This window comes from Ictalurus punctatus, chromosome 16 (genome assembly GCF_001660625.3).
Source record: "Ictalurus punctatus breed USDA103 chromosome 16, Coco_2.0, whole genome shotgun sequence".
Lineage (NCBI taxonomy): Eukaryota > Metazoa > Chordata > Actinopteri > Siluriformes > Ictaluridae > Ictalurus > Ictalurus punctatus.
The window spans coordinates 14075983-14100067 of NC_030431.2; the positions used below are offsets into that span (position 1 = coordinate 14075983).

At 41.6% G+C, this 24085-nt stretch overlaps 1 protein-coding gene across 6 annotated transcripts in view; it reads left to right on the plus strand.

Annotated features, from left to right (window-relative positions):
- pknox2 (pbx/knotted 1 homeobox 2) overlaps positions 1–13347 on the plus strand; it is an 82018-nt gene extending 68671 nt beyond the window's left edge. For 2 of the 6 annotated variants that reach the window (XM_053686892.1, XM_053686893.1), the window contains exons 5-13: positions 3990–4161; positions 5387–5566; positions 5753–5882; positions 6472–6555; positions 7469–7566; positions 9282–9401; positions 9622–9698; positions 9890–10068; positions 11938–13347. In XM_053686892.1, coding sequence (XP_053542867.1) covers positions 3990–4161; positions 5387–5566; positions 5753–5882; positions 6472–6555; positions 7469–7566; positions 9282–9401; positions 9622–9698; positions 9890–10068; positions 11938–12173 — 1276 coding nt within the window. In that variant the 3' untranslated portion in view covers positions 12174–13347. The remainder of the gene's footprint in view (positions 1–3989; positions 4162–5386; positions 5567–5752; positions 5883–6471; positions 6556–7468; positions 7567–9281; positions 9402–9621; positions 9699–9889; positions 10069–11937) is intronic. The other 4 variants (XM_053686894.1, XM_053686895.1, XM_017489856.3 and 1 more) reach the window with 4 other exon arrangements.
- The last annotated feature ends 10738 nt before the right edge of the window (positions 13348–24085 follow it).

The following is a 24085-nucleotide window of genomic DNA, read 5'->3' on the forward strand; positions in this document are numbered from 1 at the left end:
TTAATAATGTTTTAATGATTCACAGAGATAAAATCCATCAAGCATCACAAGATTAAGTATCACACTTTGTATTCCAGAGTTTAAAAAAATACAACCAATTGTTTGTACATATTCTATGTTTTAACTGGTTAAGTGTGTGGTACTACAAGTACTGTGGTACAGTATAAAAGCAGCAAGTGACTTCTGAGCTGTAGTGACTTACTGCTGTTATCACAAGAGAAACAACACCACAGCTCTATTTATGTCACTGTTCATTTTTAAAACACGTAACTGAACACTGTAATTCCATATTTGGATAAAATCTATTCATGCATACCAACTGTATACCTGTACCAATATGATAGATCAGGACAAATTCTTCAAATCTGACCCACGAGGTCCACTGTCCTGTAGAGTTTACCTCCAATCTCAAAATCATAATTTTTACAGCAGAATGCTACTGTAGAGGACTTATTTCTGTGAAAATTTCAGGTTTGTATCTGGTCCTTACCAGAGATATTCAACCTTTCTTGCTCCCATAAAAAAGAAGTCTCAATCTGATATGTTCTGTATGCACACTGTACTTACCTAGGTACCTTATAAAAAAAATAAGACTGAGACTCAAACCCTTCCTATAATGAATTGACACTAAAAATTGATACATTGGAACTGTGAGCAATCATGAGCATTTCATTTGAAGTTCTAAGTCTAAGGAAAATGAATGTGCAACATGCTCTAGAAATCAGCTAGGCCCATCCTGAGCCAAGATATTGAGGTCTCTGTAAACAACTGTATAACCAAAATTTGTTGTGTGCCATTACACAAAGATGGCCATTGTAGTTAAACCAAGTAAAAAAAAAACCCTGATGGATTTGCAATGCCAATACATAAAGGTAATCACTCAAAATGAATTAGACAAACTAAAAACTGTCAAGTAACTAAGCAACCAATGACCAATAATATACTAATTTTGAGTAAAAAGATGGGAAATACCAACACTGTTGAACTACAGTACACTGAAATGCCAGGCAGGTTCTAGCTATTAAGCAGGTAAGTGTGTGGTGAAAACAGAAAATAAGTAGTTAATTAGATAATTGTTTAGAGAAACAAGCTTGTAAGTGGAAATGCACACACACTAAATTTCAGTACAATACCACGTTTGAACAAGAAGGCTGAAAAAATTTAAGGTACCAACGAGTTATTTGGCCTTAAAAGGATAACATATGAAACCTTACTCGTCATATGTCATATGACATCCAATAATGTAACATGTTATGTTAGCTTTCTGATTAATTGTCATGAAAGTCACAGTAACTGATGTCATGATAGCTTGTGTCATGCACATTTTTGCTAAGTGTGCTGTAATTCGTGTACATCTTAAACAGGTGTTACAGTACATACATTATAATGTTGTAACACTGATTATAGAAAATTTTAAGTTACATAAGTCTTAAGATAATTCTAAGAAAATTAGTCTAAGAAAATGTATGGTGACACTTTGCTATGACAGGTTTCTGCACTAGTGTCCTTATATTCAGTGGAGCTTTTGAAATGTTTGTAGGACACGGATGAGAGTGAGCTGGATAAAAATAGGAAAACAGCACGATCAATGCAAAACAGGTTCCAAAGACAACACAGACTTACACAAAGCATGGGGTTAGTGTGATGTAATATGTTCGCAACAGATCCCAGAATCCCATTAAATATGGCATATACTATATGATTAATTAATGTTTTTCTTTCTTTGTAATTTGTGATCATTTTATCATTTGTATTATGAAATCTACACAATAAAATTTATAGAACTACTGTCACTGCTCATTGTTTTTGTGTATGTTCTCCCTGTGCGTTTCCTCTTCCTTCTTTGGTTTCCTTCCACCACCTAACAACATGTCAGTAGGTGGACTGGCTAGGCTAAATTTACCTTAGGTGTGAATGAGTGTGTGAATGTGTGTGTACATGGCCTGCCATCCAGGGTGCCATACACATACTAAAGTAAACTAAGCAAAAAAAAGAAAAATCATACGCCATAATCTGTTGAGATCAAACATTATGACATCTATCATGGCAATTACTGATAATGGTACCATAATACTGTTATATTACTGGACATCAAGTGTTATGACAGTGTATGACATTAGGAATGACAGGTAACATCTGTGTCAGTTAAGTATTACAGAATGTATTACCAATCAGTGTTCTTTCCTTTCACAGTAGAGGTTTACTGTACTAAATCTCTTAATCAATACACTATATGGCCAAACATATGTGGACCTTCACATTCCAAACTGTTGACACAAAGTTGGAAGCACACAATTGTCTAGAATTTCTTTGTATGCTGTAGCATTATAATTTTCCTTTACTGGAACTAAGGTGCCAAAACATGTTCCAGAATGACAAATTCTGCTGTGCACAAACATGGTTTACCAAGTGGGGAGTAGAAGAACTCAAGTGTCCTGCACAGAGCCTAACTAATGCTTCTGTGGATTAATAACTAATTAAAATAGAAAATCCAGAATCCAGTGGAAAACGTTTCCAGAACCGTGGGGCTTATTATAGCAAAGGGAGGACTAAATCTGGAATGGGATGTTCAAATGGCACATATGGGTGTGATGGTCTGGTGTCCACAAAATTTTTGCCATATAGTGTATTTTATATAGATATATGTAAGAATCTGGGACCAGTTTATGTTTCTACTTACAGCCATGTTATTCTAAATACAAAAAAATGTCTTGATACCGACCATCCTTTAACACCAAACTAACAAAATCTTGTATACTTAATATCTAGAACCTGTCTGCAGTTTCAGTGTAGAGGTGTGTGTACCCACATCTACAGTGATACTGCCTTCTCCCACAGAAAATTTTACCAATCCCATCCACTTCTGTAGTGATTATTTTTGTTTGCCTGCAATATTTCCTAATTTATTTCATTTTTTCCCCTTAAATATAAAATTTAAACCACAATGAGAATGACAATTATAAAGCAGTTACTGAAAAATGAGTGGTTGAACATAAACATGCCATGTCCAGTACACTTCCATGTTAATCAACATGGCCTTTCTTGTCTGATCACCTCTCCCATAGCTTTTTTCTTGGGTCCTGCAGGATCCTTGTCCTGATTTACACCTCTATTGAAGTGTACTTTAGTAAAATGATTTTGGTACTTGACAGTTTTACCTAAAGTAATTAGTCAGTTATGGTGCTTGTACCCAGTTATAACCTGGATCTCAGGGAACTGTAAAGAACTGTTAACAAAATGCACATATATCCGAGTAATGGCTGATTCTAGGTCAGTGATCATGTTCTTTGCCTGGTGTTAATTATGCGCATCATCAGAAACTAACATTGCATGTCATCCTGGTGCAATCCCAAAATAAAAGGTGGTGGGGCAGCATGATGCGACACTACACCAATGTTTAATGCACTGTTTACATCACATGCATTTCTTTAGAGTATGGTTAGTGTTCATGTCTACGACACCTCATCCACAAAGACAACTAAAAGTATGTCATATGTACTATTTAAATATTTTCTAGATTGGTACTCACTATTAACTCATTTTAGGTCATAGTACTGTATGTGATTTGAGACACAGCATATGAAAGCAACCACAATGGTGGAACATTTTAAAGAGAAGCTTGTCCATGTTTGTATATCAGCTTCATGCCAAATATACATAGTTGGCCTGAAATTGCTAACATTTTAGATTGATATGGAAACTTGCTGGTTTGGCTCTGACCTGCCCTCTTGTGGATATATATACTGTATATAGTAATCATCTGCTCAAAAAACAAGTCTGACATGTAGGCACATGGACGCAAATAAAGCATCATCCATAAACTCATACAAATGTTATTTACATCATTTTCAAGACCAGTTTTAGATTTTTGGTGTTTTCTGGGGACCAGAAATGTTCTGTTCTCTTTTGAAAGGTCACAGTTATGGAAATTCTGTCATTAGTAGTGAGTGATAATGCTATACCCTGCTCTCTCTCTCTGTTCCCCACAGGCACCCACTGTTCCCGCTGCTGGCTTTGCTGTTTGAGAAGTGTGAGCAGGCCACACAGGGCTCAGAGTGCATCACTTCAGCCAGCTTTGATGTCGACATTGAGAACTTTGTGCACCAGCAGGAGCAGGAGCGTAAGCCTTTCTTCAGCGAGGACCCCGAACTCGACAACCTGGTATCCTATCTCAATCCATACTTGCAGTATGATGGGGCTTTATGTTTCCTTGTATATCCGTACACCTCTGTGTATCTACTTCACAAGCTGTACAATCTATTTCCTGCCTATTTGCTACATTTTTATTACAGCTACAGCAACCCCTGCTGGTAGAGGCAATTAGGGGTATGACAGAACTTTAAATATTTTAATTCAATATTCATTTAGAGCCCTAATTCTCAATCTCTCTCCCCACCAACTCCTCTCTCCCCTGCCTGACAGCTAGCAGTAATTAGAAATTAGGCAAATGAGAAAGTGGGGGAAAGGTCAATGTTCGTCATTACCAGGGCTCTCGGCCGACTAGTGAAGCTCAGTCAATTAACTCTGCATCTGTGTGCTTTACGACGGGCCAGTGGCACTGGGCCCCCTTCCTCGCCACACTTCCACCAGGCAGAAGATGGCACAGTGCCCTGACGGAACGAGCTGCAGTAATTGACAGATTTATCTCTTCCTGGGCAAAGCGCTTTTTAGTCCATTTCGTTGTCCTTGAGTGCTGACTTTGAAGGCATACGATCTGTGGGAAACAGAGAGTTAGGCATGCACGTTTTTTTTTTTTTTTTAATTTACATCCAATTGGAAGAAGAAGGAATGAGAAAGAACTGATAGTCTCAACAGAATTTTTTGGAGCGAAGACTGCATGTACTAGAGCAAAGCAGCCAATTCCTCATGCGCCAGATTTCATTGTGTAATCAGTTTTTCACCTGCCTTAGGCTCATTTGTTTGAACATCATAGTGGAACTATACTTTTTTTTGCTAGAAAGAGAGCTATTAATGTCGGAATAACAGAATAACAGGGCTCCTGCTTTCACCCATCAGACTTTCAGCCATCAAACTGCCATGTAAATTTGTAGAAAAAACATGACCATTTACTTTCCTGCATAGTGCTAACTACCTTAACAATGAATCAAAATGTTCTGCCTGACTGAAAGAACTTAGTCTGGTTATTTTTGGGCTTGGGTAATCTAACTACAACATACACACAAGTTTATTATAGGACTCAATGTTATTATTACTTGAATTGGAACGGTAACCTTAGTATTATATGGTTCTAGTATCCATTCATTCTTAATCCAGACAGAACCTTACAATAATATTATGGTCATGAAATGAACTTAATGTTTATGCATGGAATCTCATGCACGGTTCTGCAAAGGTTTTTCTGATAAACCATTGTTGTTTGTCTCAGATGGTGAAGGCGATCCAGGTGTTACGCATCCACCTGTTGGAACTGGAGAAAGTGAACGAGCTCTGTAAAGACTTCTGCAACCGCTACATCACTTGCCTCAAGACTAAGATGCACAGCGACAATCTGCTACGCAATGACCTGGGTGGCCCATATTCACCGTCACACACCAGCCTACAGCAGGTAACACACAAACGTGAGGACGTTTTGAGAAATACAGTGTATTCAGTGCGTTAATGTGTAGTGCACACATCATCAATGACCTGTCGCCTCATCTTCTCTCACTTCACACTGTCGCCTCATCTTCTCTCCCTTCACATTATCTCTGCTTTCTCTAAATTTGTCGCCTTTGGGTTTTTTTTTTGATAGGATATGATGCAGACTTCCTCTTCCTCACTGTCATCTGTGTCAAGCTCAGTTAACTCTTCAGGCATTGCAGCCTGCTCTCTGCCTCAGAGCAATGTCAACATGACCAGCATCAACTCACAGGTGGTGTCAGGTGAGAGAGAGCACTTAGAAAGCCTGTCCATCTGTAAATAAAAGAGAGAGAGAGAAACGCACACATGGCTAGAAAAGGAGAAACTGTAGTAAGAAATGGAATTTTTAAAAATGTATTTAAAAATGATTTAAAATAAAGGAATCTGATTAATTGGGAGTCTTTCTCAGAGAGGAATACACAGCAATCCACAAAACATGCCCCAACATGAGTGGCAGCATAGTACAAATGAATCAAATCTAAATCAGTCATGCCTGCTTAATTTTATAAAAAACCCTTTTTAAACGCTGATGATAATAGCTGAGATGATGATGATTTACCAACTATCCCTACATACTGTATCACCTTCTTTCTTCCTCCTACAGTATGTAACACACTCCAGCAGAATAAATATACACCGCCTGAATTAAGCAAGTACATTTAACCCAACAATCTCCCTGTTCTACTTCGGTTCGATTAAATTTCATTTGTGTAGCACTTTAAATAATAGGCAGCTTTCCATAAATCAGGATGTAGATTTAGATCCTTAATGAACAAGCCAGAGGTTTCATCCATCCATCCATCCATTTTCTGTACCGCTTATCCTACACAGGGTCACGGGGAGCCTGGAGCCTATCCCAGGGGACTTGGGTCACAAGGCGGGGGACACCCTGGACGGGGTGCCAATCCATTGCAGGTCACACTCACACACACACTCACATACCCATTCACACACTATGGACAATTTAGAGATCAGCGTACAGCGCATGTCTTTAGACTGTGGGAGGAAACCGGGGTAAACTCACGAAGCAAAGGGAGAACACGCAAAGTCTGCACACACAGGGCAGAGGTGGGAATCGAACTCCCAGCCCTGGAGATGCGAGGCAATGCTAACCAATAAATCACCATGCCCCCCGCCCCCTCCCAACCCCCAGTTCCCTGGAGGTATTGGTGGCAAGGGAAAACTGTTTGATCTTACATGAGGATGAAAACATAACAGAACCCAGGACAGTGTTTATAATTACAGCTGCGGTTTTTCAAGGGTATAAATGAACAGTATACAGAAGAGATTGTCCACTGAAACTAGTGTGAGTATTGGGCATAAATTGTTAAGGAAGTGCAAATCTTTAGCGCAATAATGTGGGACCACCAACAGCAGCAGAAGCTGAGTCACAAGTGCAGAGGTTCTAACAGAAATAGAGGATTAAGATAAATCAGGCAGGTTCAGCAAGCCATAATCGTATTACATTGGCCAAGACCTGGCATTTTAAAATGTTTATGCCATTTCTTTCCCATTTTTACTTGTTGTTAATGGTCACTAGCTAAGTCTCTGCTACAGCATGACAGCTACCAGCCTGAAGCCCTGGGATGACTGTGGCAATGTCAGGATTTAAAACCAATCTGGAGCCTTCAGTGGCCTTAGGAGTGAATTTTATTTGACATTAACCAGACTTACATGATTTCTGCTTATTACAAATGATAAATATAGTTTTCCATCCTTCTGTCTGTTGCACTGTACGTGTGTGTGTGTGTGTGTGTGTGTGTGTGTGTGTGTGTGTGTGTGTGTGTGTGTGTGTGTGTGTGTGTGTGTGTGTAAATGCTTCCTGCAGGTGGGGCTCTGTATCAGCCAGCTGCTATGGTGACTTCTCAAGGGCAGGTGTTAACCCAAACTCTTCAGCAGGGGACTATCCAGCTCCAGAACACACAGGTGAGAAAAGCACCATACACACACACACACACACACACACACACACACATGCACTTCTCTTGAGTTCTAATATTTATGAGATTTGTAGAAATATTAGATTTTGTTTTAACTTTTTTTTTTTTTTAGCATTTCTACAATTATAGAATTCCATGATTCCAGATCCAGATGTTGTTGTTGTTGTTGATACAGTTTGGGCCCAATGCTAAGTGTAGGCCCAAGGCCCAATGCTAACCGTAATATATGTCTGTTCTTTGTAATTTAAAACAACCGTGAGAAATGTTGATATTCCACCATGCTTAAAAAAACAATAAAACCCATCACAGAACTTCAAATGGTTTCCACTACAAACACAAGTTACACTGCATAAGATTTCATAAGATTCTCTATCAGTGATAGATATCATTCTACAACAGTTGGTTCTAGAACAGATGACTGTTTGTATGTGTGTGTTAGAGACTGTTTAGAGCAACAGACAAGTGAGAGAGACTCTCTCAGACAGTCGTAGCTGGGGTGAGTACCCAGGCCACACAAGTCTTCTCTACACATATGCTGGGAAAAAAAGCTCAACCCGTAACTACAAGCTCTCATTAATGATAGCCCTGCATGGAGCCTCCAATTAATTCACCCTGCTTCCTGGAGCACACACTCCCGGAGCTGAAGCGTGTGTGTATGCGTGTATGCATCTATGTGTATGTGTGTGTGTGTGGGGGGTGGGGGGGGTGGGAAAGGAGTCACATGACACCCAGCTGCAAATATAATGTGGAGATTTTTTTTATAGCTTGATTATTATTTATTTATTTAAATATCAGCAGGCTTTAGCTTTATATAACTTTTTGTTGCGGCAGTGGCATAAAATTAATCATTCTTCACGTCTAAGGTGGAAATGTCTTTTTTTTCTTATCTCATTCCTTTTTATTTGCTTATTTATCAGAATGCATTGTTGTGCTGGATTATGCATCTGAAACTGTTCTGATATGTTAATACTTCACACTGGCCAAGGACAATATCTGGGGCAAAAATCACATAATTTTTAACTCATTTGAATCCTTTGGACTGTGTAGTTAAATAGGTGACTGTGAGTCCTTCAAATACAACCCCCCCCCCCCCCCCCACACACACACACACAACCCTCCCACACACGTGCTATTCCTTTCTGCGTGTGTACTGCCTGTAGTCGGCTGTGCATCCTGTTGCAGGGATGTAGGTTTGAGGTTCGATTTAAAGGAGATTTGTCATGCCACTCTTTGTGATGAAAGGCTTCCATAAATGCTCACTCCTTCCACGCCTTTAATTTTAGGTATCATTACTCCGATTGCGTTGCTATGGTGACTGAGGGCATTTCTGCCCCTGCCAAAGGAACGGCAAGTGGCGACTCTTTGTTTCCGTGGCAACAACTATCCCTCCCTCCTTCTCTCTCCCTCTCCATCTCTTTTTCTCCCCCTTTCAAATTCTCTCTCTCTCTCTCTCTCTCTCTCTCTCTCTCTTTGTCTTTCTCTCACCATTTGCCTCTTTCTCCCTCTTCCTTGCTCTCTGGTGCCCTCACACTTGTTTTCCTATCTCTATCTCTCTCTCTCTCTCTCTCTCTCTCTCTCTCTCTCTCTCTCTCTCTCTCTTTCTCATTTCACTTTTCTCACACCTTAATGCTGTCTTTCTCTTTAACTCATTCCCCCCTCTCTCTCTCTCTCTCTCCTTCTGTGTGTTGTGTGAAATCTCAGGTGAACCTGGACCTCGCCTCACTCTTGGACAGCGATGATAAGAAGTCGAAGAACAAGAGGGGTGTCCTTCCTAAACATGCCACAAATATCATGCGCTCCTGGCTCTTCCAGCATCTCATGGTGTGATGGGAAATATGTAGCACTGACTTTTCATTTCTTGTGCAAATTCTTCCATTACTGAAGAATATTTTGTTTCTTGAGTATTTGAACTACAACTGCAGCTTTAGTAGAGTCAGAATGAAAAATAAAATTATCAAGATCAGAGAACATAGTGTTCTGTTAAATAAATGGATAAGTAAGCTATAAGTAAAATCTATTAATATTTGTTGTTGTTTTTTAGCACCCTTATCCTACAGAAGATGAAAAAAGACAAATTGCTGCACAAACCAACCTCACCTTATTACAAGTAAACAACTGGTAAGATTAAATGTAGAAGCAACTCAACTCCTTCAACAACACCTGCTTCCTTATAGCAATCTGTTTCACTATGTTGTAAGATTGTGGATTCTTCCACAGAAATATGTATCAATGTGGCACCATCTAGTGTTCACATGTTGTTGTCAATGCATTAATGATTTCTATCTTTCTTTTTTTTGTCTTTTTCTAAGGTTCATCAATGCACGCAGGCGTATTCTACAGCCCATGCTTGATGCCAGTAACCCTGATCCTACCCCTAAGGCCAAGAAGATGAAGTCACAGCACAGACCCACGCAGCGCTTCTGGCCTGACTCCATTGTGGCTGGTGTGCTGCAGACACATGGCCCTCATTCTGCTAACAATTCGGACAGTTAGTGCTTCTAACACTGTACCTCCAACAGTCATAGCTAAAGCACAGATTTCATTTAAATCCTTTTTTTGTATAGAACGGATGGTCACTGTGAGAAAATAAATTGTGTGTTTACTGGCTCCATTTCAGTAGCCACAATGTATGCAGTCATAACATGGCTGCTTTTGTTACTTTTACACATTTGAAACAGCATTAGCTTACACCAATCAGCCATAACATTAAAACCACCTGCCTAATATAAGCAGCAGATCCTTTAAGTCACGTAAGTTGCGAGGTGGGACCTCCATGGATCAGACTTGTTTGTCCAGCACATCCCACAGATGCTCGTTTGGACGGAGATCTGGGGTATTTGGAGGCCAGGTCAACACCTTGAACTCTTTGTCATGTTCCTCAAACCATTATTGAACAATTTTTGCAATGTGGCAGGGCACATTATCCTGCTGAAAGAGGCCACTGCCATTAGGGAATACCATTGCCACGAAGGGGTGGTACTTGGTCTGCAACAATATTTAGGTGGGTGGTATGTGTCAAAGTAACATCCACATTAATGCCAGGACCCAATGTTTTCCAGCAGAACATTACCCAGAGCATCACACTGCCTCTGCCTGCTTGCCTTCTTTCAATAGTGCATCCTGGTGCCATCTCTTCCCCAGGTAAGTGACACACATGCACACAGCCATGCACATGATGTTAAAGAAAACGTGATTCATCAGACCAGGCCACCTTCTTCCACTGATCCACGGTCCAGCTCTGAGGGTCACATGCACATTGTAGGCGCTTTCATCAGTGGACAGGGGTCAGCATGGGCACTCTGACCGGTCTGCATCTACGCAGCCCCATACACAGCAAGCGGGGATGAACTGTGTGTGACACCTTTCTATCATGGCCAGAATTAACTTTTGCAGCAATTTGTCCTACATTAGCTCTTCTGTCGGATCAGCCCAGATGGGCCATGACCCTGTCGCCGGTTCTACCCGGTTTTCCTTCCTTGGACCACTTTTGGTAGGTACAAACCACTGCATACTGGGAAAACCACACAAGATCTGCCGTTTTAGAGATACTTTGACCCAGCTGTCCAGCTATCACAATGTGATGAGGCGTTTGTCAAAATCGCTCAGATCCTGACGCTTGCCAATTTTTCCTTCTTCCAACACATAAGTTGGAGAACTGACTGTTCACTTACTGCCAAATATATCCCACCCCTTGACAGATGCCAATGTAACAAGATAATCGATGTTATTCACTTCACCTGTTGGTGGTTTTAATGTTATGGCTGATCAGTATAAGCAGTAACATTGAAGCATACATTCGACCCTGTGCATTTATACATATAAAATGAATTTGAATTGGTTAAAATTCATTACATTTCATACCAGTGATATCATATCAGATGGTATGGATGCCAGCCCTGCCCATACACCTTACCTTAACCCTTAACTTGTAACCTTTCAAACAAATTGCATCATAAAAATTAGTATTAATGGGCGGTGGGTAGCATTGCTGCCTCACAGCTCAAGGGTCACTGGTTCAATCCTGAGCTTTTGTTACTGACTGTGAGGAATTTTGCACATGGTCACCATGTCTATATATGTTTTCTCTGGATTACTTGGGAGCTCTATGCATACACTTATCAAGTAATAATCACGTTTTAGTAATCCAGGGAGTTAAATCTATATTCATTATACATATTGTGCTTCTTTATTCTAAATTCTTTTTTGTTTTGTAGGTTTCCATTGATATCTCTCTCTCTCTCTCTCTCTCTCTCTCTCTCTCTCTCTCTCTCTCTCTCTCTCTCTCTCTCTCTGTGTGTGTGTGTGTGTGTGTATGTGTGTGTGTGTGTGTGTGTGTGTGTGTGTGTGTGTGTGTTAGGTTCCCTGGGCATGGACAGCCTGCAGCCTCTCTCCTCTGACACGGCCACACTGGCCATGCAGCAGGCCATGTTGGCAGGAGCTGAGGACTCCATGGACGGCACGGACGATGAAGAAGAAGAAGAAGAAGAAGAGGATGAGGAAGGAATGGAGGATGAGGAAGAAGATGAAGAGGAAGAAAGGCATCTGTCTGTCAGGAGAGATCTGCGCCTTGATCACAGCGAGGGACTGGAATAGAGACAGATGCAGGAAATTAATTACAGGAAATCACTGACCTGACACATTTTAAAACATGCCAGAGGTTTCCACTGGACACTTACGTGCTTTGGAACTTTGAATTAGATAAGTGAGGTTTGCAAAAATGAGCTGTGAATTACAATAATTACTGAATTTATTTGTACAATTTAGGGAAATTAAAGAATGCACACACATTGACCATACGTTTAAATGTTATATACTGGGAGAATAAATAGAAGTTTTAGTTATATTAACAAAAATCCTCTGCATAATGTTGATCCTGATAAGTTCATGAATCCATACCTTATTTTGTCCCACACATCTCTTTTGTTTTCAGCTGAAACTCACAGCATGATACTTGTTACACGCTCTTTAACAGGAAAAGTTATCATCTGTTTTGGCAGGTGGCTTTCTGGGCATGAGTTTTCAAATTGTGATACTTTGCTACTATCAGTATTCAATACTGAGTTTGAAAATAATTTTAAAAAAGGAAAAAAAAACATTGTAAAAAACCTGACAGCACAAAGCTCATACCTTAGACTATGATGCATTTGCGCAGTTGCTTGATATTTATGTTTTAGGTTTTCGAACAACAATGTTGCACTTGGGAGGATTCTCATTTGCCTGGCTGATGCAATTCTGAATGGCACTGAAGGCCAACTGCCTGGAACTTGCAGCCGACGAACTTTTCTCCTCATGACAAAGAAAATACGGAGAGAGACAACATGGCACATTAAGCATTTCATTTATGAAGGAAAATAAACCAGTGGGTCCTTCCAGCCCTCAGACTTCCTTGTGATGTTTACTGAAGAAATACTGCAGGAAGGAAGATAATTTTGCAGAACATGTCAGCCGCTGGAACCCCTCTGCGTATTTTTCCTGTGAAGGACAGAAAATGTGAAGATTTTCCTGAGCGGTTTTGGTTAAATCAGTCTCCAGAATAAAGCAGCTGTTTCTGATGTGATGTTTAGAGATGAAAGAAGCTGTTATTGAATGTTATTGGAGTTGGTCTTGTGAAGTATGTTTCTCATTATCTTTTTTTCATGGTTGTTTTTAAATGGTTCTTCCAGAGCAAGTAATGATAGGCGAAATTTTTATTTTGTTTGTACACATTGTTGTCATGATCTATTGTGTATCAATAGACCATTTTTGATAATTAAAAGAGATAATTTTAGTGGGTGTGGTGTAGCTTTGCCTTCCTGTATATCTCTTATTCTCTTTACTGTTCATTGCTCTATGGGTTAGGAAAGGAATGTTCCCTTTCAAAGGGAACTCAGTGTTACGTGAGCTTTACACTGTGGGAAGCACTCTCGCACGTGACCGGCATCGGAAACTTGTGTGAAATCACACCTATTTATAGGCCTGCCGTGGACAGGTGATGTGGTAATTAAGCACGTTGCATGATATAAATTTGCACCTGTGAACCACGCTGTCAGCCTTATTATCTTCAGTGAGATTGCATGTCGGTCCTTTGTGTGAACACTCGGAAAAGACTCTTAATTTCCTCTCTATTTTTTCCAAGAAAAAATCTCTTAACTTTTCTGTCCTTTTAAAAAAGAAAAAAAGGATGAGTGAGAGAGAATTCAGAAAGTGTGTCACACCTTTCTCCCGTTTCATGACAAGGGGACACACTTTCTGTGTGAAGTGTCTGGGAGTGGGGCATGCCACAGCAGCTCTTGAGAGGGCTGACTGCATGCATTGTGAGCGCTTTAAAATCAGGCAGCTCTGCTCACGGCTCGTGTTCTTCTTGGCTGAAGGGAGTTGTGTTTCAGAGCATCGCAGATCTGGGCCAGATGCTGCCGAGGCAGCCAGCCGGTTCAGGTCCTGGGGATCTCGTATGGATCTGAAGGAGGACTCTTGCTCTGTCTCCGCTGGATTTTGGAGCTTGCGTCGTTACTCCTCCTTCTGTAAAGCCAAAACACCCTCTCTGACTCTGAGGAGCCAGAAGGGGGCGCCATTGCACCAAAATTGGAGAGCAGCTCTCAACCATATAAAGAGTTGCTTGAAGTGATTACTAGGGCAGTAGAAAAACTTAATCTAGACTGGCCCGGGGAAAAGGAAGTGGCTTGTAGCAGGCTGGATGACTCACTTGTGGGTCACTGCCAAGCAGACCTGCTAAGTGAGCTCGACATCGTGGAGGAAATTGGGCCCAAGGCAGTGGCAGAGCTTTGATGCACCATGGATTTGGCTGTTCAGCTTGGTTGTGGTGGAGAGGCACCAATGGCTCAACTTCTCAGGGATGGGGGATAAAAATAAGGTCTCCCTGCTGCACACCCCTGTTGAACCTTTCTGACCTGTTCGGCAGGGAGGTTAACGGCATCACCGACAAGTTTTGCAAGGTGAAACAGCAAATGGCTGTGTTCAGCTAGTTCCTTCCCCGTCGTGTCGAGTTTGCCCGGGCATCCATGAATGGAGCCCCGGCCAGCACTAGTGCGAGAGAGGCACAGAAGGTGAGTGTGGCAGCCCACCTCCCCCTGCAGTCAGCCAGGGGGACTGGGCAGCCACAATTGCAGCCTGCTAGAAGGCCTGATCTGAGAATAATCATAAAGGCCAAACAGACAAAAATGGAGTGGTCCTGATGGGGCGCTGAGGGAACTATCAGGGGATGTGTGGTAGTTAGATCCCAGTATTACTGTAGAGCCCAAGTTATCAGTCTTCTCTGGTCAGCTAGCTGTCACAGGGCAAGAAAAGTCTGATGCTTTCCCTCCAACACAATGTAGAAAAGTTAACATCACCAAAAGACCATCTAGCATCATGGAAACTACTGCCAAATGTGCCATGGGTTCTGTCCACCATAAAAGGGTTACTGAGTCCAGTTCATAGCACGACCACCTGGTTCACCACAGTAGTCAGCCCAGAGCAGAGCTTGACGTTAGGGCAGGAAGTAAGATCCCTAATGAACAAAGGGGCCACAGAACATATACCACGTTCCCTGAGGGAGGGAGGTTTTTACAGCCATTATTTCCTGGTCCACAAAAAAGATTGTAGTATGCGGCCAATTTTAGATCTGCGCCATTTGAACCATACTCTTTGGACATACAGGTTCAAGATGCTGATGCTCAAACTTATCGTTCCACAGATTCAGTTCAAGGACTGGTTTTTGATGATAGATCTAAAAGACGCACATTTCCACATCCCCATTCCCAGTCACTGGAAGTTCCTCAGGTTTGTGTTTGGAGGCAACGTGTAGCAATATCGGGTTCTTCCCTTCGGGCTAGCTTTATCCCCTTTATCGCTCCCTTGCGATTCCAGGGCATCTATGTACTAAACTACCTGGATGACTGATTAATTCTGTTAATTCTGAAACTGGTGATTCAACATCAAGATGTTGATACAATAACTATAGTATTTAAATGAATGTGGCTACAGCATGTGTGCTAGAATAGCACAGTGGTAATGTCCTTGGTCCAGCAATCGTGGTTCAAGCCTCAGCTTAATTGAGCATTTTGATTTGTTTTTTATTTCAGTATAGAAAGTCAATTTGTACGTGTATGTGTAAATATGAAAGTCTTTCCTCAAAGTAGCATTGAATGAATTCCATTTTCTCCTTTCTTGCCAATGGAAACTTTTGTTCTTTCCTTAGATTTAAAGTTTCACTATTGAAAAAAATGTCTGGGTTACATCCCTGTTCCCTGAGAACAGAACGAGACGTTGCATTAGGTGAATGCTGAGGGAAGCGCCCTTGCGCGTGATTGGTATCTGAAGCTTGTGTAACATCATGTCTATTTATAGGCCTGCCGTGATCAAGTGATATGGCAATTAAGCGCATCATGTGATATATAAACGACACCAGTGAACCGCGCCATCAGCCTCTACTTATCTGAAGCAAAGACGCAATTCACAGGCATGCCCCAGTATGACAAAGCTATGCAACGTCTCGTTCCCTTCTCAGGGAACAAGGTTACATGCATAACCTTGTTCCCTTCTCAGGGAACAAGGTTACATGCGTAACCTTTCAAAGGGAACTCCACATTACGTTAGCTGAATGCTACGAGAACGAGCATACCCACTCTGTCATACTGAGGCCTGTTCAAAAAGATCCAAGCCCAAGGGTCACTGCAAGAAACTGAAGGCCGAGCCGGAATGTATATCCAGGCTGTGAAATATAATGAATGTGTGCTGCATACACCACCCTGCCACAGCACACACATCCTGTAAGGATACCCCTTTGGACAAAGCCTTCAAGGAGGTGACCCCCATAGTGGAATGAGCCCATATGCCCAGAGGCGTAGCAAGACTGCACACCTCATAAGCAATAGAGAGTGCCTCCACTATCCAATTAGAGATGCTCTGCTTCAACACAGCATCACCTCCGCTGTCGCCACCAAAGCCAACCAGCAGCTGCTCTGACTTAAGCCACTGGCTGGAGCGGTGGACGTAAGTACAGAGAGCCCTTACTGGACACAGTCGGTGCAATTTCTCTTGTTCCAGTATGAGGAACGGAGGAGGGCAGAAAGCCTGCAACACTACTGACTGGGCAGCAGATGTAGGCACTTTAGGAATATAATCCAGCCTAGGGTACAGGAAGGCCTTGGCTAATCAGGGGTAAAGTCAAGGCAGGAATGGGTAACAGAATGCTTGTAGATCTCCTGCTCACTTGAGAGATGTCAGGGCCAGCAGAAGACCTACCTTTAGAGTCAGAAGCTTCTCAGAGGCTGACTCTAAGGGCCCAAATATGGGACTTGACAGACCTTCCAGGACCACAGAAAGGTCCCAGGAAGGTATGCGTGATCTGCAGATGTGCCTCAGCCACCTGACACCATGCATAACCCTCTAAGTTAGAGGATGTTGCCCCACAGAGGCTCCATCAAAAGGGACATGGCCGACCGAAATGGTGGCCACATAGACCCTGATTGTAGGAGGAGCCAACCCTGCTGAGAAACATCCTTGTAAGAACTCCAGGACTGTAGCTATTGCACAGTTTTCTGGAACTAGCTGACATTCCTCACACGACGAGAAAAAAAGTTGCCACTTGAGCACATACAATTTCGTTGTGGATGGCGTTCTAGCATTCTACATGGTCTGTACAACCTCAGTTATGAGAGCAGAATCTAAAAGCTGGTTTCCCACAGTTTCCATAGTTCCAGCCGAAGGTGATAAATCAGCCCTCCGGCTTGAGACAGTAGATCCCTGCGGATGGGACTCTCTGAAGGAGTGCCATCTAGCAGAGATATTGTCTCTGAGAACCATATTTGAGCTGACTAATAAGGTGCTATTAGCGGCAGACGTACACAGTCTTGGCAAACTCTCGCAAGAACTTGCAATTGGGGGAAAACCATATAGATGTGACCTCGACCACATGTGCACCATGGCGTCCAGCCATAATGGTCCGGGAGGAGTGAAGGCAAATGACAGTGAGCAGTGTGCTGTCTCCTCGGAGGCGAACACATCCACTTCTGCTTGGCCAAACCTCCGCCATATGGACTCCACCACTTTTGGATGGAGCCACCAATCCCTGGGCCTCAGCCCCTGCCTCAACAGGATGTCTGCTCCTACATTCCAGTTGCCAAGAATATACATTGCACTCCCTGACAAAAACTTTCCCTCTGCTCTGAGAAGAATTAGTTGTGCCTGCCTGAACAGAGGGCGCAATTATAATCCTTCCTGGTGGTCAATATATGAGACCACCACTGTGTTGTCTGTTAACAAAGGATGACTTCTTAATTGAAGAAGAAAGAATTTCAGTGCTGAAAAAATGGCCCACATTTTTAGGTAATTTATATGCCATTCCAGATGAGGGCCACTCCAGAGACCGTGAGTTGAACAGCCATCTAATTCCATGCCCCAGCCCGTGAGGGAGGTGTTTGTCATTACCATCTTGCGATAAGGAGACACCCCTAGAGTGTGACCCAAGGCTAGAGACTGGGGATACTTCCAAATTCTCAGAGCATGTAGGCATCACCGCGTGACACTGATTACTCTCAGAGGTTTCATCCTCGGACGAAACCCCCAACTTTCTCTCCTGTGCAATAGACCCAGCTTTATCTTGCTCAGTGTTGATAGGATCGATCCTACGCATGTTGGGGATAGAAACTCCCTCGTCATAGTAGAATCCTTTAACCCCTAGAAAAGTTGTCCACTGCACTGGACAAAGCATACTTTTCTGAGGTTCAACCTGAGGCCCAAGCTCTTCATGTGGGTGAGAACAACGTCTCAATGTTGAACTGCCAGTTCCCTGGATCATGCTAGAATAAACCAGTTGTCCAAGTTTATTACATAGATGCCGGCAGATCTAAAATTGGCCACATACTCCTCTCCTTTCTGCAGAACAGGAAATAATGGCTGTAAAAACCTTCGTCCCTCAGGGAACAGGGTACATGTTCTATGACCCCTTTGTTTAAGAGGGATCTTACTTCCTGGTTCTGCTCTGTGCTGGCAGTGGTGAGCACATCTCTGAACCGGTGGGGCTGACCCTGAACTGCACCCGGTAACCCTTTTCTATGGTAGACAGAACCCATGGAGACACATTTGGTAGTAGTTCCCATGCTGCCAGATGGTCTTTTAGTGACATTAACTTTTCCACATTCTATTGGAGGGAAAGCATCAGATTTTTGTTGCTCTGTGACAGCTCGCTGACCAGAGAACACTTAAAACTTGGGACAGCCTTGGCTAGGGGAGACCCTACAGTTATACTGGGGGCTAACAGCCCTAACAACCTCATGTCCCCTGATACGTCCCTCCACAGTCCCTCAGGAATACTCCTCCTTTGTCTGCTTGGCGTTTATGACCATTCTCAGATCAGGCCTAGTAGCAGGCCACGACTGTGGCTGCCCAGTTCCCGTGGCTGTCTGCGGGGGGAGACGGGCTGCCATACTCACCTTCTGTGCCTCCCTCGCATTAGTGCTGGCCTGGGCTCCACTTGTGGATGAACTCAACACAACAGGGAAGGAACTGGCTGAATGCCGCTGTACGTCGAGCTCACTCAGCAGGTCTGCTTGGTAGGCCTGCAACACTCCCATTTTCTGCAGTGACCCACAAGCAAGACCCAAAACCGCATAGACCTTGCCCACCAATGCCACAGTGGCCTTACATGGCTTGGATGGCAAAGCCAGCCCCCCTAAATTACCTGCCATCGATGGAGAGAGGTAGCTTGCATGCACCTCCTCCACCTTCAGGATAGCTAAATAGCCATGCCGTTCATTTCCCACGATGGCTGAATAATCCAACATCGCAAGGTTATAAATATGGCTTATGCATGGTTTCCCCCTAGAAGCGCAATATTTTGTCATGCACTTCTGGACAAAAAGGGGAGTTTTCTTCAGTGTGAGGGATTTATTTTCACTGGGGAGAAAAAAGCTCATTTAGCCTTAGTAATCACTTCAAGCAGCTCTTTATTTGCTGCTCTCCGTTTTTAGCACACCATTCTGGTTCCTTGGAGTCAGAGAGGAATTATGATTATTTTATTTTTATTTTGTGTGTGTGTGTGTGTATTTGGGGTTTTTTTTTCTTTTTTTCGGTTTATCATACCGGAAGGAGGAGTGGCAACGCGAGCTCGAAAATCCAGCGGAGAGCCGGACCCAGAAGACAGGGCAAGAGATAGAGCAGTGCTCATCTCCGGCTCCTCTTCCAGATCCATACAAGATCCCCCGGACCTGAGACGGCTAGCTGCCTCAGCAACGACTGGCCTAGATCCACGAAGCTCTGAAACCCGACTCGCTTCGTCCGAGAAGAAAGAGTTGCAAGCAGAGCTGCCTAATTGTAAGGCGTTCACAATGCGCATAGTCAGACCTCTTGAAGGCTGCCGTGGCATGCTCCAACCCTAGACACTTCACACAGAAAGTGTGCAGTCCTCCCCGTGAAGAAACAGGAGCAAGTTGTAACACACTTCCTGAATTCTCTCACTCATATTTTTCTTCCTTTTTTTAAAGGGACAGGAAAGAAAAGAGAATTTTCTTTTCTTCTTTTTTTTTTTTTTTAGAAAAGATAGAGAGGAAATGAAGAGTCTTTTTGCGAGCATTACACAAACTATTGACATGCAGTCTCGCGGAAGATAATAAGGCTGACGGTGCAGTTCACAGGTGTTGTTTATATATCATGCGACACACTTAACTGCCACGTCACCTGATCACGGCAGGCCTATAAATAGGCATGATGTTACACAAGCTTCAGATACTGGTCACACACTATGGTGCTTCCCACAGCGTTCAACTAACGCAACATGGAGTTCCCTTTCAAAGGGAACTGGTTTAAACACAGAAGTCCAGAACAGCCACATTACCACTGCGTTATTGAACCACACACATTTTACCCATGTCAATTTAAATACTATAGGTATAGCACCTGTACCCTGTGAATTGATCAAAATTAAACCAAATATTCAAACATTTTATGTATTCATTTAAACATGTGGCAACATTTATGAAATGTGTTGTTACAGAAAGAGTATATTCACAACATTATTTACACATCCTGACTATCATGTAGTCAGAATTGGGTAGTAACACACTACATTTATTTTGTGATATTTACTAGTTTAGTAAATTTTTGGAAAAAAATTTACTTTTAAGAGTAAGTTTAACTGGCAATACTTATACTCTTACTCAAGTTAATTTTTAATTACAGAAATGTACTTTTAATTCGCTACATTCACTGCCATTGAATTCCGTTAAATGTTAATGAATATATGTAGTTTTAATAATTAGTTTATCCATGCATAACCCTAACCCCCTTGAGTCCACCTCCTCACAATCCTTGTGGAGACAGGCTGACATTGAACTGCAGGAAGGAGGTGTTAACAAGACGAGGTTATGGTCTGAACTTCCAAGTGGGGGGTAGGGTAGTAACTCTGAGTGCTACAATAATGAGTGTATTTATACTTACTTATTCCCTCTATATAGGGAATAAAAAATTAGTGAATGATTTTGGATACACCAGGACACGTCTGAACATTTGCTCTACGAGGTCTGTTGCAAAGATGGACAAAATGACAAAAAATGCAACTTATAAAGTCATTTACGTAATAATAAATACATAAGGTCACAGTTGTAAGTTGCAGCCTAAACTCACAATTGTGAGAATTAAAGCTGCAACTGTGCGAAATAAAGCCTCCAATTCAGGGCGAGTGAAACTGGTTGGTGGCAGTTCCATCTCATACCCCGTGAGTGAATACAGAGTGAATAATCAAGCAGACACATAACACAGCTATTATTGCTTACTTATGTCCCTGTCTAACCTTCACTTTAAAAAAGGTATATTAAAGCAGTGTCTAGCAGGGCTGGGAAAAGGAAACATGATTACAGGACTTGAGATTTTTATGCTATACACATCATGAATGGATTTGTAGAATATTGTGGGTTGTTGTCACAGCTATACAATGAAATACATTTTAGATATTGACATAATGGGACGTTTTAGATTGATCCCGAATGATTTCAAGTGGTATAGATGATTCCAAACTGAAAGTTACATTTGAAATTTTTTATTTTATTTTGTTTTTATTTAATAAATCACAAATGACTAAAAAGCAACAGCAGGACACATTCGTACAGCAGCTCTGATTTCATCTCCATGAATCATTGTTCTCAGGTAAGGTCCATTCTCTCTCTCACTGCAACACACAGAGTCTATAAATCGGCTTTAGGTGCACACGGGTGTACACACTCACTCATTACCTGCTCATTCTTCATGACTCCTATATATGTTATAAAATTAAATGAACAAGAGAACAGCTTGATAAATCACCAAATACCCAGTTGTCTGTTTGTGTTTAGTGCTTCAGAGGTGCTTTGCATGAACAAGTGATAAGCAGGACTTTTGTCCAACAGATTCTGTTTCTTTAGAAATTACTACACTGTAAATATGTATAGAATATGATGTGCAGCATTTCTATGTTATATTCTATGCATTTATTTTATTCATATCCATGATCATAGATTTGGTTTGACCAGCAATGCAAAATAGTCTGCTGGGCAGCACTACTGTTCATTTTCAAAGCTACATGTGCTCTCCCAGTCAAATGGTAGTAATCAAGCATTGTGATGTGAGGCAATAATTGGGCAATACCAACTTGAGCAATGGAGGGGGGCTTTTAGTATTTTTATACGATTTATTATGATAAACTCACAATCGATTCAGAACACACCAATAACTTCTACATATGTTTCATTTACACCCTCCTTCCCAGAAACTACAACCCTGTTCATATCTTTATACATAAAATCAGCTATGCAGCTCTTGGAAAGGTAATTTATTTCTTTTACAATTAATTTATAGATTACAAAAAAAGGCTTCATCTGGGGGTGAGGATGTAATACTACTGGCATGCTGCACTTAAAAACTTTACCACCAATATAATTTTGAGAATTGCATCTCTATCAATTGTACTTTATATTTTATATTTTGGTTATATTTTTTAAAATATAAAAACATATTGTGGTGTTACTGGGTGTGTAAATCATCTGAACACACAAAATGTACATGCATGTTTAGACATATGTTATAGGTGGAGTTGGGTGGTGGCAGTGAGATTTTGCAGAATGATTACAGATGTTAAAAATCAGGGTACATCTCTTCCCTAATTTGCCCTTACAACTCAGAGATTACAGGCTATATTCTGCAGAGCTGGTCTACATTTCAGGACATATGGTGTTTGTAGTTTGTGTGTAGTTAGGAGTGTTTAGTTAAGCTGAGCGTTTCATCACTTCCTTTTGGTGTCTGACATTTGATCTCTAAGTTTTTTGCTTCTGAGTTTGATGTATTGTAGGTCAGAGCATTTTACCAAGATCAGTAATAGAGAAAAAGCACCTTTATTTCCTTGAAGAAAACATTGAAAACTTTGTTATTCTTGGTGTGACTGAATGAAGGGAAAGGGTGCACATTATAGGAAGAGTCCAAATAAACTGAACAGATGTAAATGGAGCATAGAGGAGCAACAACTGACACAAATTAAGTGCCTACTGTATGTTCTACAAATATTAGTCACAACATACAAAAATCAGTCAAGCTATAAAAGTAAACAGAACGTAATCATAATTCAACTAAAACATACAAATCACAATAATTTATACCACAGTGCTGTTGAATTCTCAAATCTGATTGGTTAGATTGTATTGATTAATTATGCAGAAAAGCAGCTCTGTACTGCTGAGTGGTGCTGCCTGTAATTCAAATCACAGGTTTATTTTAATGCACTTCTTCTATTACATTATTGTTTCTATAGTAACAACTAATTTCCTGCACTTGTATGGTAGGCGCTCATACAATTGAAGGCTAATACTAAAAAAAAGTGTTATTATTTACCAAATAATGATTAAGTGTGATTTTGTGTCTATTCAGTCTGTTCAGTGTGTAATGGCTCAGTGTGAAGCTCGTTGTTGTTTATTGTCCTATTACAGCACAGTCTATAGTGTTATATAACTTACATAATGATATGAGTAATTGAGGTTTATTATTTTGGATTAACAATCTAGCCAAAAGAAGAAAAGAAAAGTTTTTTTTTTTTTTTGAAGGCTAGCCATAAAGAGAACATGCCTGGCACACATTCCGAAGGAGAAACCAGTCTGGCTGGGTTTTCACAAATGTTCAGGTGCTCTTGGAAAAACAGCCCTCTAAAACTCTTATGCAAATTAACTATCCAAAGTCCTGAGTGCAGCACTGAAATAACTACAGTATCCTTGCAGCAGTTCTCCAGATTTCTCATGCTAGTACAGTGAAGTGGTAGGTCTACTGGGGTGGCAGTGCATAAATAGTGAGGGCAATGACAGAGGCAGGAAAAGCCACAGAACTGGCCAGGTTTGAAGTAGATGGGAGCCACCGGGTTGATGAACACGTTAGGGATTTTCTGGCCTGCTGCCTCCACCCTTCCTTATTCTCTTCCCCTCTCTCTCTCTCTCGCTCTCTCTCTCTCTAATTGCTCTCCTGTTCGGTCTCTCACTGCTACTCCACCAGGCACCAAAGAGTTCTATAACCCCTTT